The sequence below is a fragment of the Macaca thibetana genome, chromosome 16 (assembly GCF_024542745.1).
Source record: "Macaca thibetana thibetana isolate TM-01 chromosome 16, ASM2454274v1, whole genome shotgun sequence".
NCBI classification, from domain to species: Eukaryota; Metazoa; Chordata; class Mammalia; order Primates; family Cercopithecidae; genus Macaca; species Macaca thibetana.
This window is the reverse complement of record NC_065593.1, coordinates 19,106,475-19,122,227: the sequence shown is the minus strand read 5'-3', so window position 1 is coordinate 19,122,227 and position 15,753 is coordinate 19,106,475. Positions and strand designations below refer to the sequence as shown.

The window sequence follows — 15,753 nt, the reverse complement described above, 5'->3', positions numbered from 1 at the left end:
CATGACCTGAATTTAATCACAAGGAAACATCAGACAAACCCAAACTGTGGGACACTGTACAAATGATTTACATTCTTCAAAAATAACAAGGCAGGCCAGGTGCGGTGGCTCACGCCTGTAATCCCAGCACTTTGGGAGGCCGAGGTGGGCAGATCACAAGGTCAGGAGATCGAGACCATCCTGGCTAACACCGTGAAACTCCGTCTCTACTAAAAATACCAAAAATTAGCCGGGCGCAGTGGCGGGCGCCTGTAGTCCCAGCTACTCAGGAGGCTGAGGCAGGAGAATGGTGTGAACCCGGGAGGCGGAGCTTGCAGGGAGCCGAGATCACGCCACTGCACTCCAGCCTGGGCGGCAGAGCGAGACTCTGTCTCAAAAAAAAAAAGAAAAAGACAAGGACATGTAGGACAAAAGAAGATCGAAAAACCATCCCAAATTAAAGGACAACCAAAGAGACACGATGACATGTAAATGCAATGTGTGCTCCTGCACTGGATCCCAGAGAAGACAACAACTTTGTTTCCCCCTTGCTGTAAAGAAATCAGGGCGCCTGGCACAAACTAAATAAGGCCTGTGAATGCAATAATAGTATTTTATCAATGTTGACTTCTGATTTTGATAATTGTCATTAAGAGAATATCCTTATTATTAGGAATACAGAGTCAAGTATTTGGGGGGTAAAGGGCCAGCAACTCTAATTTAAAGTCAAATTGTTCAGAAGAAAAATAATAACCTTAAGTATGTGTGTATGGGAAGACGAACGTAAGGCCACATGGTAAAATGTTAACTGGGGAATCTGGGTGGTGGGTATATGAGTTGTCTGCACTATTCTTGCTACTGTTCTGTAAATCTGAACTTACTTCAAAATAAAAAGTTGCCTTTCTGTCCCTAAAAAAAAAAGCAGCCTCCGTAGCTGGAGGCATTCACAAGGCTAGTGTGGCATGAGGCGACAGTGAGGTCTGATTAAGTCACTAATATTGATCTAGGAGCTGAAAAGAAAGGTGTAACCTTCAGCCCTATCTTCTACTGCTATGGCAATCAGGCTTAGACTTCTAAGGGCAGCCTTAAAGGACATGGGATGCTGTCTCAACCTAAGGGCTAAGAATAGCACCTGCTCTATCTGGTCAAGTGAGTCTCCCATGACGGCCGGTCCACGGTGGTTACAGAACTCACCAGGTACCACACAAAGATAAAGGGGAAAACACAACATCGATTATGGAAACTAACTTTTCTGGTTTCCTGAAGATGCAGGAACATGCAGCAGCTTATAGGTACAGTGAAAATTCTAACTACTAAAGAAGAAAAAAGGGAGGAAAGAGTCTACAAAAAGAAGAGGGCCTTAGAGGCAATCAGACTGTAAAAGGAAATGGGACTAGTTAGGCAGGCAAAAGGAAGAGGGGCATGTAGGTAAAAGGAAGAATGGAGACTAAGAAGACACCGAGAAAGCAGCAAGGCACTGTGAGGTCTGACAAGGTCAGGCAACTGGAAAGCCCACCAGGCCGGGGACTCCTCCTGCTTACCTTTGGCGGACTCCTTAAGTAAGTAGGTGCAGCGGCGGACCAGTAGAGAAAACATGGCCAAGCCCAGAGCTGCAGCTTGTTCCTGGATCACAGAGCGGCACTCCTCTGAGAAGCAGTCTGAGGAGAAGCAAATGAAACTCTCAGCACCCCAGGGGGACAAGGGCTACTTTTCCCTGCCTTACAAGATGCACATCACTGGCCATGTTACCGACCTTCCTTTTCCTCACTGAAGACTAGGGCTAGTAATATTCCCCTCTCAGAGTGGTCATAAGGCCAAGTACAGACTCATGTGAAGCACTTACCACGAGGTCTGGCATATGGATATGTGTTCAATAAGATGGTAAGGGTCACCTCTGTCAATTCTACATCACAACAACAGTTACCTCAAGAAGGGCAGTCTGAGCTGGAGCTGCATGGTCTCTGCCTTTAGCTACCTACTGATAATGTGAAGCTGTCGTAACAAGAAGTCAGATTTAAGTAACTCAGTCTCTCTAGTGTGTAACTAACAGGAGCATAGTCATCAATTAAGATTGGAAAAATACACATTTAAAAATGATCTTCTTGAATCACCAAACTTTAGTCCCATCCTTACCTTCTCCATGACCCTCCTCCTAAGAAAACACACATGACACAAATAATCTACTTTCATGGAATGAGTTAATTTTATGCAGAACAGTGCTTGGCACATAATAAGCACTTAATCAGTGTTGGCTTTTGTTTTCACAAATTCCTTCCCCTAGCGCTAAAAAATAAATCTGGCTCCCAATCCCAGTACCCTCTTTCCGTTACTTTTTCAGCCTGGCTAACTAACTTCCTTCTGGCTCCAGGTCACTGAAAGGAGCCACCTTGTTGGTGGGCAGAATTACTCTTTGGTGGCAGCTATGTGACATACTCCCAAAAGCCTGCCTGTACCTACTCTTCATCAGTGGCCTTCTCCGAAAGCCACGTCATCTGAACTCGAGAGGAGCTGGTGACACACAGAAGGCAGCAGTCGACCACACAGCCTCCGAGGAGACTCCACATACCCACAGGAGACAGAATCAGGGGCCAGGCTCACTAGCTCTGGCAGCAGCTAATCTGTTAATTCCCTCTCTATTACAGGAGAACTCTCAGAATCTCCAAGTGCTAAAAGGATAATCAGCTAAATGTCTGATCTCTGTCCCTGCCTGTATTTTAACCTCAATAGCCAAGGGGAGCCCTCTCATCAGCTCACCAGTCTCGTCAGTGGGGCCTCACTGAAACTGTTACTCCAAGAGACATTACCCAACCACAGTGATTCCTTACCATCTTTGCCCCAGGAGCAAGTATGACTGGAGTACACAAAGCCAGCCCCAAATCACTTCTGAAAGTACTGGGCATAAGAAGGAACAGGCTGCTGCTCAGAAGGGCCCAACAAACGAAGAGCATCAGGGTAGTCATTCTTTGATTGTGGCTTTCCCACCATCCTTGCAGATGCCCACTGGTCCCAGATGTCACCCTCTGACTTTCCAACTCAACTGTGGCAGGCAGTTAAGGAAGTGGTAACAATCCATGTGAGTAGAATAGACCAGTCTCATCATTCCTGTCCTGTTAAGGCCCTAAACCTCTGTTAGAAAGAAAACAAGTATCCAAGAGCCAAGAAGAGGGAGGATGGAAAGCAGGAAAGGGGAAGATATGTAAGTTGTCAAGAAAAGTTAGCAACTTCTCCCCTTCACCCTCCCCACAGGCAGCAGCACTGTCAGTACCGCCCAGCTCAGTCCAGGCCATTGCCACGCCCAGACAACACCCTGCCTCTAACTAGCAACAGAGCTGGGAAGAAGGGAGTAAGTCCAGAACAGAGGGAGCTGGGAGAGGACAAGTGGAGGCCACATCCTGGCAACCGACACCGAATAAACATTAGTGCCCCCTCATCAACTGAGCAGAAGTTACCTGCACTCAGAAGGCTGGAAGGGATGAAGTGGGGTGTCCTGGCTCCAAGAGACTGGCATTTTGTGAAGCACAGGCTACAATGAGACACTCTCATGAGCTTGGACAGAGACAAGACAGGGGAGGTTTCTTTCAGCGAGCCTAGTTCTATATTTATGACAAATGGCAATCTCAGGCTAGACCGTCTCTCAGAGTTCCAGATGGGGGGCTAGGGCTCAGAGGGGAGAATGGACTGCTTAAGAACAATGGGATCTGTGGTCTTTGTGGACTCCAGGTTGGCTCCTTTTCTAAAGGCTCCTGCAATAAGGTCTGGAGACCAGGCAAGGTAGCAACAGCTGGAGTCTCTTCGGTATAGATCTGAAAGTGCTCAGCCACCTCCCAGGCAGCAGCTAGAAGGCAGCTTCATGACTGCTCTGTCCTTTGTGATGGTTATGTCACCTCGACTCCCCATCCCCTAATCCCCTCCTAAAGAAAGGCTTGAAATAACACTGCCTGCTTATGTGTCTGGTCCATCTGATGTGGTGTGTTAACCAGTAACTGTTCTGCCGTAATCAAGCAGATGGAGATTTCACAAACAATCGAGGGGGTCAGACCTCTGACTGGCCATGTTACCTGGAGCACCTCCTGGAAGGCCTGCCCTTCTCCATGGCTCAGTGGTACCTCAAGCATATAGTGAGCGTGTAGAATGTGCCAGACTGTGTACTAGGTATGATGGAGCACACGGCTACAAGTAAAACATGCTCTCTGCAATCTTTCAATAGGGTAAAGAAAACTGTTATTTATCCAAGTAACCACGGCAACCTGCATCCAGCGCCTCAAGTGAGACAAGCACTAAGTGCACAGCATCTTCCTGGGCTGCTCTCGGCCTCACGCAGGCTTCCACAGGCTAGAAACCGCAAGACACCACTCCCTGAAAGCATTCACCGTTACACAGTGGGTAGGAAAACAGCATCTGGATTCCCAGAGTCCGCCCACTTTGGGGCTAGACCTAGGAAACTGGCCCTAGTCTGATGAATGCCCATATATATCCCTAGGGTTGGGCTAGGCCAAGCCAACAAGTGATGCGGGGTGGGGGAGGAAAAGGCATTGTTTGCCTTGGTATTCGCCTGGGTTCCTCTGGCTTTGTGTCAGGTAGCAGGAGCATGACAGGAGCTGAGGAACTCATTAACACTGTGAAACAGCCTTTCCCCTTCTTTCCAAAAGCAGAGACTTGCTCAAGGGTTTCGGGTAAGGGTTTTGGCTAAGGAAGTCAGACGGAAATATTTCTTACTAAGAAAGTCACCTGAGGTCTGAACTTGGTTCCGCCCCTTCCCACATGTGGGCAGGTGACCACAGCTCCTATTATTCCTATGGCCAAATACCTGCTCGGACAGAAATATTCTTCTTGCTCCTATGTAATGGGGAGACTTTCTCATTTTTCTGAGAATATATTCATGGAAAACATAAACCAACTGTCGTCAAAGTTGCATGAAATCAGGAAATGGAGCGGCCGGGAGAAGGCTGCCATGTGGCCGGATGTTATGTATTTCTAATTAGTGCTATACATCTTTCAACAGCAAGTGTCCTTCTGCTGGGAAACACAACACACTGCCCTTGTTATTGTAACTGTCAGAGAAGTGCTTAAACAGATAATCTCCAGGAAAAGTGATAAACATGTCCCCTCTCCCACCAGTACGTGTGCAACGGCGCTGCCAAAGCAAAGCTGTGCCTGACAGCTCCAGGATGGCAAGGCATCCTCCTGCAGGAAATGGGAGCGAGGCAGGAGGGGTGCAGAGGGAAGAGCAGGGGATGGGAGGCAGGCCCACCTGCCTGGGCCCTCTAAGCCAAGCCAAGGGATGGTGGCTCAGAACCACTGCTTCTGATCAATTCTAGTGTTTTCGTCAGGGAGAGATTTGAAGGAAACCAGTACCAGTGGGACGGAGTTCGGTTGGTCACAGAAAAATCTGGCAGCGATGGAACTATCATACCTCGCCTGGTGCACACAGCCAGCTTCCTGGCAGGAGCATAGGAAGAGTAATGAAGAGAAGACGCAGAATGGATGACACACGAGTCTAATGCTCTGACAGCAGCAGAAGGGATTCTGAGGGCACTGGGGTCCATGAGCCATTCTAGCACAGAGAACCAACTATCTGCCTAGATGCTTCACTAACAGCTGGAGAAAAATGCAGGCAAGACCACTTATTCACCAATTCCCTCCCCACTGTCTCCTCCCAAAGAAAGGAAATGAATGGTCAGTCACCTCCAAACTAACACCACCTGGAGGCAATTTGTTGGCCCTTATCTTTCCGACATAAGGCTGCTTTTCTCATGAGTCAGTTACCAGTCAGACACAAGGCTGGCACAGTTCCTGAGCAGCCCACCAAAACCTCCTTGTCTACAGGAAGTGGGCAGTGAGAGCATCTTTCAACTGCTGCTGCTTGAGCCACAGAGTTCCCTGTGGCAGCTGCTAGCTGAAGGGGAGGCAGAGGAAGCAGTCGCTGTATAGGAACCGGACAAGAGCAAAATCTCAGAGCAGAAGCAGAGATGTCTTTTCATCATGTCATTCCCTGAGGAGAAGAACGAATGAGTCAGCAGAATCAGGCACTAATACACCCAAGCGAATTATTCATGCACAATGGCAAACAGAGGCGACTGAGTGTAAAGCAAGTCATAACACTTTCCTAAACTGATACAGTCAAGTGACATGGTGTGAATATTTGTCCCCACCCAAATCTCATGTCGAATTGTAATCCCCAGTGCCGGAGATGGGGCCTGGTGGGAGGTGTCTGGATGGTGGGGTGCATCCCTCAGGACTTGGGTGCTGTCTTTGTGGTAGTGACTGAAATCTTGCGAGATCTGGTCTTTGAAAAGTGGGTGGCACTGCCCTACTCTTTGCTCCAGCTTTCGCCATGTAAAGTGCCTGCTCCCCTTTCGCCTTCTGCCATAGTTGTAGGCTTCCTTAGGCCTCCCTAGAAGCCGAAATGCTTCCTGTACAACCTGCAGAACCATAAGCCAGTGAAACCTCTTTACTTTATAAATGATACAGTCTTAGGTATTTGTTTAGAGCAATGCAAGAACAGCCTAGTGCACGAAGACAAGACAGAAGAAGGTGGAAGGCAATTTCCTTCCTAGGAGCCCTCCCTGTCAGTGTTCTCTTTGGATTTTCTTCCAAAGCTCTTCTGAAAGTAGGGAGATGTGGAGGCAAAGGAAATCCCAATCTCCTAACTAAATGACTTCTCCCATTAATTCCGAAAACACGTGAGTGCCCAATTGTGGAGGATATAAAGGAAAGTAGGATCCTGCCTGCAAGAAGATGATAATCTAATAAAGAAGACAGGAAGCATACATACATACTCAAGTAACTATAATTCAAGACAATGTACTACATATCATAAGGAAGATGGAAGTAAGATGTTTCTGTCACCAGAGGGAAAGGAAATCATTTCAGCTAGTATGTAACAGAGAGGGTTTCATGGAAGAGACTTTTGTTTTTGAGACAGATTCTCACTTTGTCGTCCTGACTGGAGTGCAAGTGGTGCGACTGTGGCTCACTGCAACCTCTGCCTCCTGGGTTCAAGCAATTCTCCCACCTCAGCCTCCCAAGTAGCTGGAATTACAGGCATGCACAGTTTCACCATGTTGGCCAGGCTGGTCTCGAACTCTTGGCCTCAAGTGATCCACCTGCCTCAGTCTCCCAAAGTGCTGGGATTACAGGCGTGAGCCACCATGCTCGGCCAGAAGAGACCACTTCTAAGCTGGGCTGGAAGAGACGAACAATGATGGAGTTGGTGGATGCAGGGGGGACCACATGTACTACTTGAGTCATGAAAGTAGTGTGTGTGCTGTGCTCTGCCTGGAACCACAAAGTATAGGGCCTGCAATGCCAGAAGAGGAACATGAACCTGACTCACAGTGAGGGAGCACTCACTGAAGGTTCTTGAATGAAGCAATGAGTGAATATTTTATAAAGATCATCTAGCTAAAGCATTTAGGAACTAATTAGGGTAGCTGGAAAAAGCTAACAATGAGGGAGACCAGTTGGGAAGCTAAGAGAGCATGAACTTGTTTGAAGCAAGATAAATTACATGTAAAGCACTTCATAAAGTTTATAATGCCAAGTAAGCGTAATATCTTTCTTATAATAAAGGTAGAAGAGGGAATGAAAAGGAGTGCATAGATAGGAAAATTACTGCAGAAAGAAAATCAAAAGAGGCCAGTCATGGTGGCTCACGCCTGTAATTCCAGCACTTTGGGATGCCGAGGCCGGAGGACTTCTTGAGAGCCCAGTAGTTGAAGACCAGCCTGGGCAACAGAGTAAGACGCTGTCTCTACCAAGAGAAAGAAAAAAAAAAATCCAAAGAGGCTGGAGATAATGCTGCTGAGGCGGGTAGGAGGGGGTGAAGACTGCTGGAGCAGGTCAAAGACTCACGGATCTCAGCAGGTTCCAGAGGATCCTGAAAACTCAAGAAGAGTAACAACTCACCAAACAAGATCCGAGAAAGGGGGCAGAAACTCAGGACTGCAAAACACCTGGAAGGAGAGAGGTATGTGTCAAGGAGTCCCCAGGCTCCCTCCCTCTTGGCTCCGGGCCAAGTCCTGTCTTTCCAGAACAAAGACACTTCAGGGGGTCAGAAATACTTGAGGAAGACCTAGCAAGAGAAGGCCTGGGAAGTCTGAACGGGCGCTCCCTGTGGAAGCCATTAGATATTCGGCACTTCATTTGTTTCCAATTCTTGTATGAGTACAGCTCCAGGCTGTGGGGTGAGAGGCTCCTCTCTGACGTAATCAGGAAGCAGCTGCAAAATTAAGGAATCCCTCATGACATCATAAAAAGGGTCGATGGTTTACTGGGGAAAGTATAAAAATTAATTACATATTCCCAAATGACACCCTTCCCCTAAATCTGTACACACACTCTCCCACCTCCACACATTCTCTCATCAACATCCAGAAGCCACCTCAACGGACAGGGTACAAAAGGGCAAACAAAACCCAGAGAAGGTTCTTTGATGCACCCACACTGTCTGCCCACCTATTTGGAACTTAACAAGCAATACCTTGTCCTGGAATTTTTATTCATAGAGTAGGTTTCCTCAACAGAATTCTAAGCCCCTTGAGGGCAAGAGCTATGTCAAGACTTCACATCCTTGGAAATCAGCAACATAAAGAGGTTCCAGAAGCGTTTACGGCTCATAACAGTAGGCACACGTGCCTCTCTCACTTGTGTATCTAACTATGAATGACATGATTCCACTGTGGCCAGACATAATAACTAAGACATTTTGAGACCTATGTTGGGCAAAGAATATTTATATATATTATATCAAAGTTTTACAAAAGGATTGCCTAACTATTATTCTCCTTTTTGACATTTGAGGAAACTGGCTCAGAGAGGCTAAACGAGCTGCCCAAAACAAGGCTAGAAAGTGCCAGAGCTGGGATCTGAATCCAGTTCTGTCTGCTCTCATGCCCACGTTGTTTGCATATCTGATTTTCAAATGCCTGTGACTCAAGCTTCACACTCCCACTGTTCCTCTCTCCTTTGCTATGAACATGAAAAGCTCAGACTACTCCAACCACAGTGCTGCATAAGGAGCTCAGAGATGATGACGCTGTGGAAAGCCAAAATGAAAAACATGACATCATTTACAACAGTAACAAAGAAAATGAAATACTCAGGTAGAAGTCTAACAGAACGTACGGAAACGCTACGCTAAAAATCTGAAAATGCTGATGAAAATCAAAGACAAAGCTGGGCACGGTGGCTCATGACTGTAAACCCAGTACTTCAGGAAGCTGAGGCGGGCAGATGACCTGAGGTCAGGAGTTTGAGACCAGCCTGGCCAACATGGTGAAACCCCATCTCTACTAAAAATACAAAAAAAAAAAAAAAAAAAAAAAATTAGCCGGGCGTGGTGGCGTGTGCCTGTAATCCCAGCTACTCAGGAGGCTGAGGCAGGAGCAGGGGAATCGCTTGAATACAGGAGGCGGAGGTGGCAGTGAGCCAAGAGTGCGTCATTGCACTTCAGCCTGGGTGACAGAACAAGACTCTGTCTCAAAAAACAAAACCCAGAAAATAAAAGGCAACCGAAAAACTGGGGAGAGTTACCATGTTCCTGAACTGAAAAACTCAGCATTGTAGAGATGTCAGTTAATTGTTTAATGCAACTGCTATCAAAATCTTAGGAAGGTTTTATGTAGATAATAGATCTATACGTTTAATGCAATAGCCATCAAAATCTTAGGAATGTTTTATGTAGATAAAACAAGCTTACTATAAAGCTTATCTGGAAAAGCAAAGGTTGTAGAACAATTCAAACAATTTTGAAAAAGAATAAAGTGGGAGAAATCGTTCTTCCTGATATTAAGTTAATGAAGAAAGGGGCTGGGCATGGTGGGCTGGGCATGGTGGTTCATGCCTATAATCTCAGCAATCGGGGAGACCAAGGCAGGACTGCTTGAGATCAGGAGACTAATGTAAACAACATAGCAAGACCCCATCTCTACTAAAATAAAATTAAAAGGAGGAAGAGCTTTTCAACAAATGGTACTGAAGCAATTAGACATCCGTATGCAAAACAAACAAACAAACAAAACCTTGACCTAACTTTCACACTTATACAAAAATTATCTCATAATAGATCAAAGACTTCTATATAAAACATAGGACCATAAAACTCTTAGAAAAAAATGGAAGAAAATCTTCAGGACCTAGGACTAAGAGTTCTAAGACTTACTGCCAAAAGTACAATCCATAAAAGGAAAAACTGATATACTGGATTTCATAAAAATTAAAAACTTTTGCACTGCAAAAGACCCTATAAGAAGATGAAAAGGCAAATGATAGGCTAGGAAAATCTATTTGCAAACCACATATCTGCCAAAGAACTAGTAACCAGATTATATACAAAACTCTTAAAACCCGCCCAGGCGCAGTGGCTCACGCCTATAATTCCAGCATGTTGGGAGGCCAAGGTGGGAGAACTGCTTGAGCCCAGGAGTTTGAGACCAGCCCTGGCAACATAGCAAGACTGTGTCTCTAAAAAAATAATTTTAATTAGCTGGATGTGGTAACATTCGCCTGCAGTCCCAGCTACTTGGGAGGCAGAAGTGGGAGGATCACTTGAGCCTGGGAGGTCAAGGCTGCAGTGACCCGTGACAGTGCCGCTGCACTCCAGTCTGGGTGACAGAGACCCTGTCTCAAAAAAACAACACATAAAGAAAAATAAACACAAACCAAAAAACACACAAACAAAAAAAACCTCTCAAAACTTAACAGTAAGGAAACAATACATTTAGAAAATGGGCAAAAAGACAATCAGATATTTCATCAAAGAGGATATACAAACAGAAAATAAGCACAAGCAAAGATGTTCAATATAATTAGCCATTAGGGTAACGGAAAATAAAACTATAATGAGATCTCATTACATATCTATCAGAATGGCTAAAATAAAAAACAGTACCACCTCCAAATATTGGTAAGGATGTTGGGAAATCGGATCACATGTACATTGCTGACGGAATGTAAAATGGTATAGCTGCCCTGGAAAATAGTTTGGCAGTTTCTTCTAAAACTAAAAATGCACTTATGATATGATCCAGCAGTTGAACTCTGGGGCTTTATCCTGAAGAAACGAAAACTTACATTTGGAAAAAAACCAGTATGTAAATGTTCACAACAGTTTTATTCATAATAGCCCCAAACTAGAAACAACCCAAATGTCTTTGCACAGGTGAATGGTTAAACAACTGTGGAATATCCATACCAGGGAATACTACTCAGCAATACGAAGGAATGAACAACTGATGTGTGCAGTAAGCTGAACAGGCTCCAGGAAATTATGCTTAGTGAAAAGCCAACTGCAAAAGGTTATATACTGTACAATCCCATTTATATAATATTCTTGAAATAATATATGTATAGAGATGGAAAACAGATTAGTGGTTGCCAGGGGTTAGGATTAGGGGCTGAAAGGGGGTAGGGGTGGTTCTAAAGCATAGAGCAGGAAGGAGCTTTGAGTGTTGGGAAAGTTCTGCATCTTGATTATGGTAATAGTTACATGAAGCTACATGTGTGATAAAATTGCACAGAACCACACACACAAGTGCAAGAGAACTTGTGAAATCTGATTAAAGTCAGTGGATACCAATGTCAATTTCACGATGTTGATAATACACGAAAGTTATGAAAGACACGAAAAATGGGGAAGGAGGGGTGAAGCGTGCATAAGACCCCTCTGTACATTTTTAAAACAACTTCCTGTGAATCTATAATTATTTCAAAATAAAAAGCTTTAAACATGTAAACGCAACAAAAAAAGTAAACCCAAATAAAATCGAAACAGATCTGACACAGCATTCCAGAAACTTTTACACAGAAAAGGGTTACTCAGTCACTTGGGGGATACTTTCTCAATTAACAGTAGCTGACGACCCTGTCCAGATGCTGGAGCCCCTTGTTCTCATCTTCTGCTGCCTGGCCTGAGCTGGTGGAGATGCCCAGTTGTGGCTCCTCACCAGGCTTGAACAAGAAACCGTCAGGGGCAACCAAAAGGAAAAACAAAAAGGAAAAGTTCACTGAAGACAGAACTGTCTGAAGAACAAGGACTAAAGCAAGAGAACTTCATCATCAAGGCAATGAATCACTGGATCAGTAAATTCCACGGCAAGCAGCACAAAGTGAAGGCGATGAGAAAGTGAAGAGAGGTTACGAATGAATTGCAGAAACCGAGTGAGCAGTTTAAAACTGTTCTTGCTTCTCAAAAAGAAGGTACACATCTCAAACCAATGGTACGCACATTCTTCAAGAAAGAGCAGTCAGAGGAAAAAGATGCTTCAAACGTGAGTCTGAATACTGTTTTCTTCTTAAAGGAAACTACTTAGGCATTTTCAGGGTTGCTTTGGATCATCAACCAGATGGATATTAAGGTATTTATTTTTGGCCAGGCATGGTGGCTCATGCTTATAATCCCAGCACTTTGGGAGGCTGAGGTGGGAGCATCACTTGAGCCCAAGAATTCGAGACCAGTCTAGGCAACACAGTGTGAGACCCTGTTTGAGCCCAGGAGGTTAAGGCTGCAGTATCGTGGAGTGATCATGTCACTGCACTCCAGCCTGGGTGACAGACTAAGACCTTGTCTCAAAAACAAATAAAATAAAATAAAAGTAAAAAAATTTAATTTTGATTTTTTTTTTTTTTTTTTTAATATTTTTGGAGGTCAGGCACAACGGCTCACGCCTGTAATCCCATCGCTTTGAGAGGCTGAGGCGGGTGATGACTTGAGGCCAGGAATTCAAGACCAGCCTGGCCGATATGGCGAAACCCATCTCTACAAAAAAACACAGAAATTGGCCGGGCGTGGTGGGTCATGCCTGTAATCCCAGCACTTTTGGAGGCCGAGGTGGGCACATCACGAGGTCAGGAGATCGAGACCACGGTGAAACCCCGTCCCTACTAAAAAATACAAAAAAGTTAGCCGGGCATGGTGGCGGGCGCCTGTAGCCCCAGCTACTTGGGAGGCTGAGGCAGGAGAATGACGTGAACCCAGGAAGCGGAGCTTGCAGTGAGCCAAGATTGTGCCACTGCACTCCAGCCTGGCAACAGAGCAAGACTCTGTTTCAAAAAAAAAAAAAAATTAGCCGGGTGTGGTGGCACATGCCTGTAGTCCCAGCTACTCAGGAGGCTGAGGCAGGAGAATCACTTGAACTCGGGAGGCAGAGGTTGCAGTGAACTGGGATTGCGCCACTGCACTCCAGCTTGGGTGAGACAGCAAGATTCTGTCTCAAAAAAGTGCTTGGTTTTTTTTTTTTTTGTTATTGTTGTTTTTTGTTTTTTTGAGACGGAGTCTCACTCTGTCGCCCCAGGCTGGAATGTAGCGGAGCAATCTTAGCTCACCTCCACCTCCTGGGTTCAAGCGATTCTCCTGCCTCAGCCTCCCAAGTAGCTGGGATTACTAGCACCCACCACCATGCCCAGGTAATTTTTGTAGTTTTAGTAGAGACGGGTTTCGCTATGTTGGCTGGTCTTGAACTCCTGACCTCAAGTGATCCACCCACCTTGACCTCCCAAACTGCTGGGATTACAGGTGTGAGCCACCATGCCTGGACAAAAAAACCTTTTTTTTTTTTTTTTTTTTAAGTGTCAGCAGTAAATGGATTTTATTTTAGGTAAACTTTGCTGAAAAGTGGAGATTAAAAGGGATTCAACCTGCATATACCTTTTTTAAAAATGTGAATTTAAGCCTGTATTCCTTATAAACAATTTTTAAATTATACTTTAAGTTCTAGGGTACATGTGCACAACGTGCAGGTTTGTTATATATGTATACATGTGCCATGTTGGTGTGCTGCACCCATTAACTCGTCATTTACATTAGGTATGTCTCCTAATGTTATCCCTCCCCCCTCCCCCCACCCCACGACAGAAAAAAAACTTTTTGTAGAGACAGGGTCTTGTTTTGCTGCCCAAACTGGTCTCAAACTCCTGGCCTCAAGTGATCCTCCTGTCTGAGCCTCCCAAAGTGCTAGAATTAGAGGCATGAGCCACTGCACCTAGCCCGAGATATACACAAACAGAAACACATACACATAATTTTATTTTATTTATTTATTTATTTATTTATTTATTTATTTATTTATTAATGAGACAGGCTCTCGCTCTGTTGCCCAGGGTGGAGTACAGTGGCACAATCATAGCTCACTGTAGCCTCAACTTTCCAGATTTAAGCAATCCTCCCACCTTGGCCTCCCAACCTCCTGGTCTCAAATTCCTGAGCCTCAAGTGATCCTCCAGCCTTGGACTCCCAAAGTGCTGGGATTACAGGTGTGAACCACCACACCCGGCCCAATATGTATTTTTTAATTGGCAGCATCAACTGCAATACTCTCATAAATAGCCCCTTTGCCAATGTATCTGTAATTACAAATCAAACGTTTCCTAAAAAGTAGGTGATTTCATCCGAATCAAACATGTTTGCTTTTCAAAAGACAAAATGAAAAGGAAAGCCACAGAAAATTATCTCACTGGGGGCCGGGCGCGGTGGCTCAAGCCTGTAATCCCAGCACTTTGGGAGGCCGAGGCGGGTGGATCACGAGGTCAGGAGATCGAGACCATCCTGGCTAACATGGTGAAACCCCGTCTCTACTAAAAATACAAAAAACTAGCCGGGCGTGGTGGCGGGCGCCTGTAGTCCCAGCTACTCGGAGGCTGAGGCGGGAGAATGGCGTGAACCCGGGAGGCGGAGCTTGCAGTGAGCCGAGATTGCGCCACTGCACTCCAGCCTGGGCGACACAGTGAGACTCCGTCTCAAAAAAAAAAAAAAAAAAAAAAAAAAAAATATCTCACTGGGAAAAAAAAATTGTAAAAGATACATCTGACAAAGGACTCAGAACTGAGGTATATAAAGAACTCTTTCAACTTAGCAAAATAAACAAAAAAATTGGGCAAAGAAGATAGATGGATGGCAAGTACGTACATGAAAAGATGCTCAACATTACTAATCATTAGGGAAATGCAGATGAAAATCACACATACAACTCCATACCCAACAGGATGGCAATAATAAAAAAGATGGACAAACAATAACAAGCACTGGAGAGGATGTCAAGTAGCTGAAATTCTCACACACTGCTTCAAGAATGTTAAATGAGGCCAGGCATGGTGACTCAGCCTGTAATCCCAGAACTTTAGGAGGCTGAGGTGGTGGGTGGATGGTTTGAGGTCAGGAGTTCGAGATCAGCCTGACCAACATGGAGAAACCCCATCTCTATTAAAAATACAAAAAATATTGGGCATGGTGCAGGCACTGTAATCCCAGCTACGTGGGAGGCTGAAGCAGAAGAACAGCTTGAACCTGGGAGGTGGAGGTTGTAGTGAGCCGAGATCACACCACTGCACTCCAGCCTGGGTGACAAAATGAGACTTGGTCCAAAAAAAAAAAGGAAAAAAAAAAAAAAGATAAATGATATAACCACTTTGGCAGTATCTTAAGTTAAACACCAGGCTAGGTACGGTGGCTCATGGCTGTAATCTCAGCACTTTGGGAGGCCAAGGTAGGTGGATCACTTGAGGCCAGGAGTTCGAGACCAGCCTGGCCAACATGGTAAAACCCCATCTCTACTAAAAATACAAAAATCAGCCAGGCGTGGTGGGACGTGCCTGTAATCCCAGCTACTTGGGAGGCTGAGGCAGGAGATTCGTTTGAATCCAGAAGTTGGAGGTTGCAGTGAGCTGAGACTGCCGCTGTACTCCAGCCAGGGCAACAGAGCAAGACTCCATCTCAAAGGAAAAAAAAAAAAGTTAAGTACCAAATGACCCAGCTATATCACTCACAGGTATTTACTCCCC

At 45.2% G+C, this 15,753-nt stretch overlaps 1 protein-coding gene across 2 annotated transcripts in view; it reads right to left on the bottom strand.

Moving 5' to 3' along the window:
* The window catches only part of SMG6 (SMG6 nonsense mediated mRNA decay factor), a 244,460-nt gene that overhangs the window by 128,410 nt on the left and 100,297 nt on the right, over positions 1 to 15,753 (bottom strand). For both annotated transcript variants that reach the window (XM_050763507.1, XM_050763508.1), the window contains exon 11: positions 1,521 to 1,637. In XM_050763507.1, the coding sequence (XP_050619464.1) occupies positions 1,521 to 1,637 (117 nt within the window). The remainder of the gene's footprint in view (positions 1 to 1,520; positions 1,638 to 15,753) is intronic.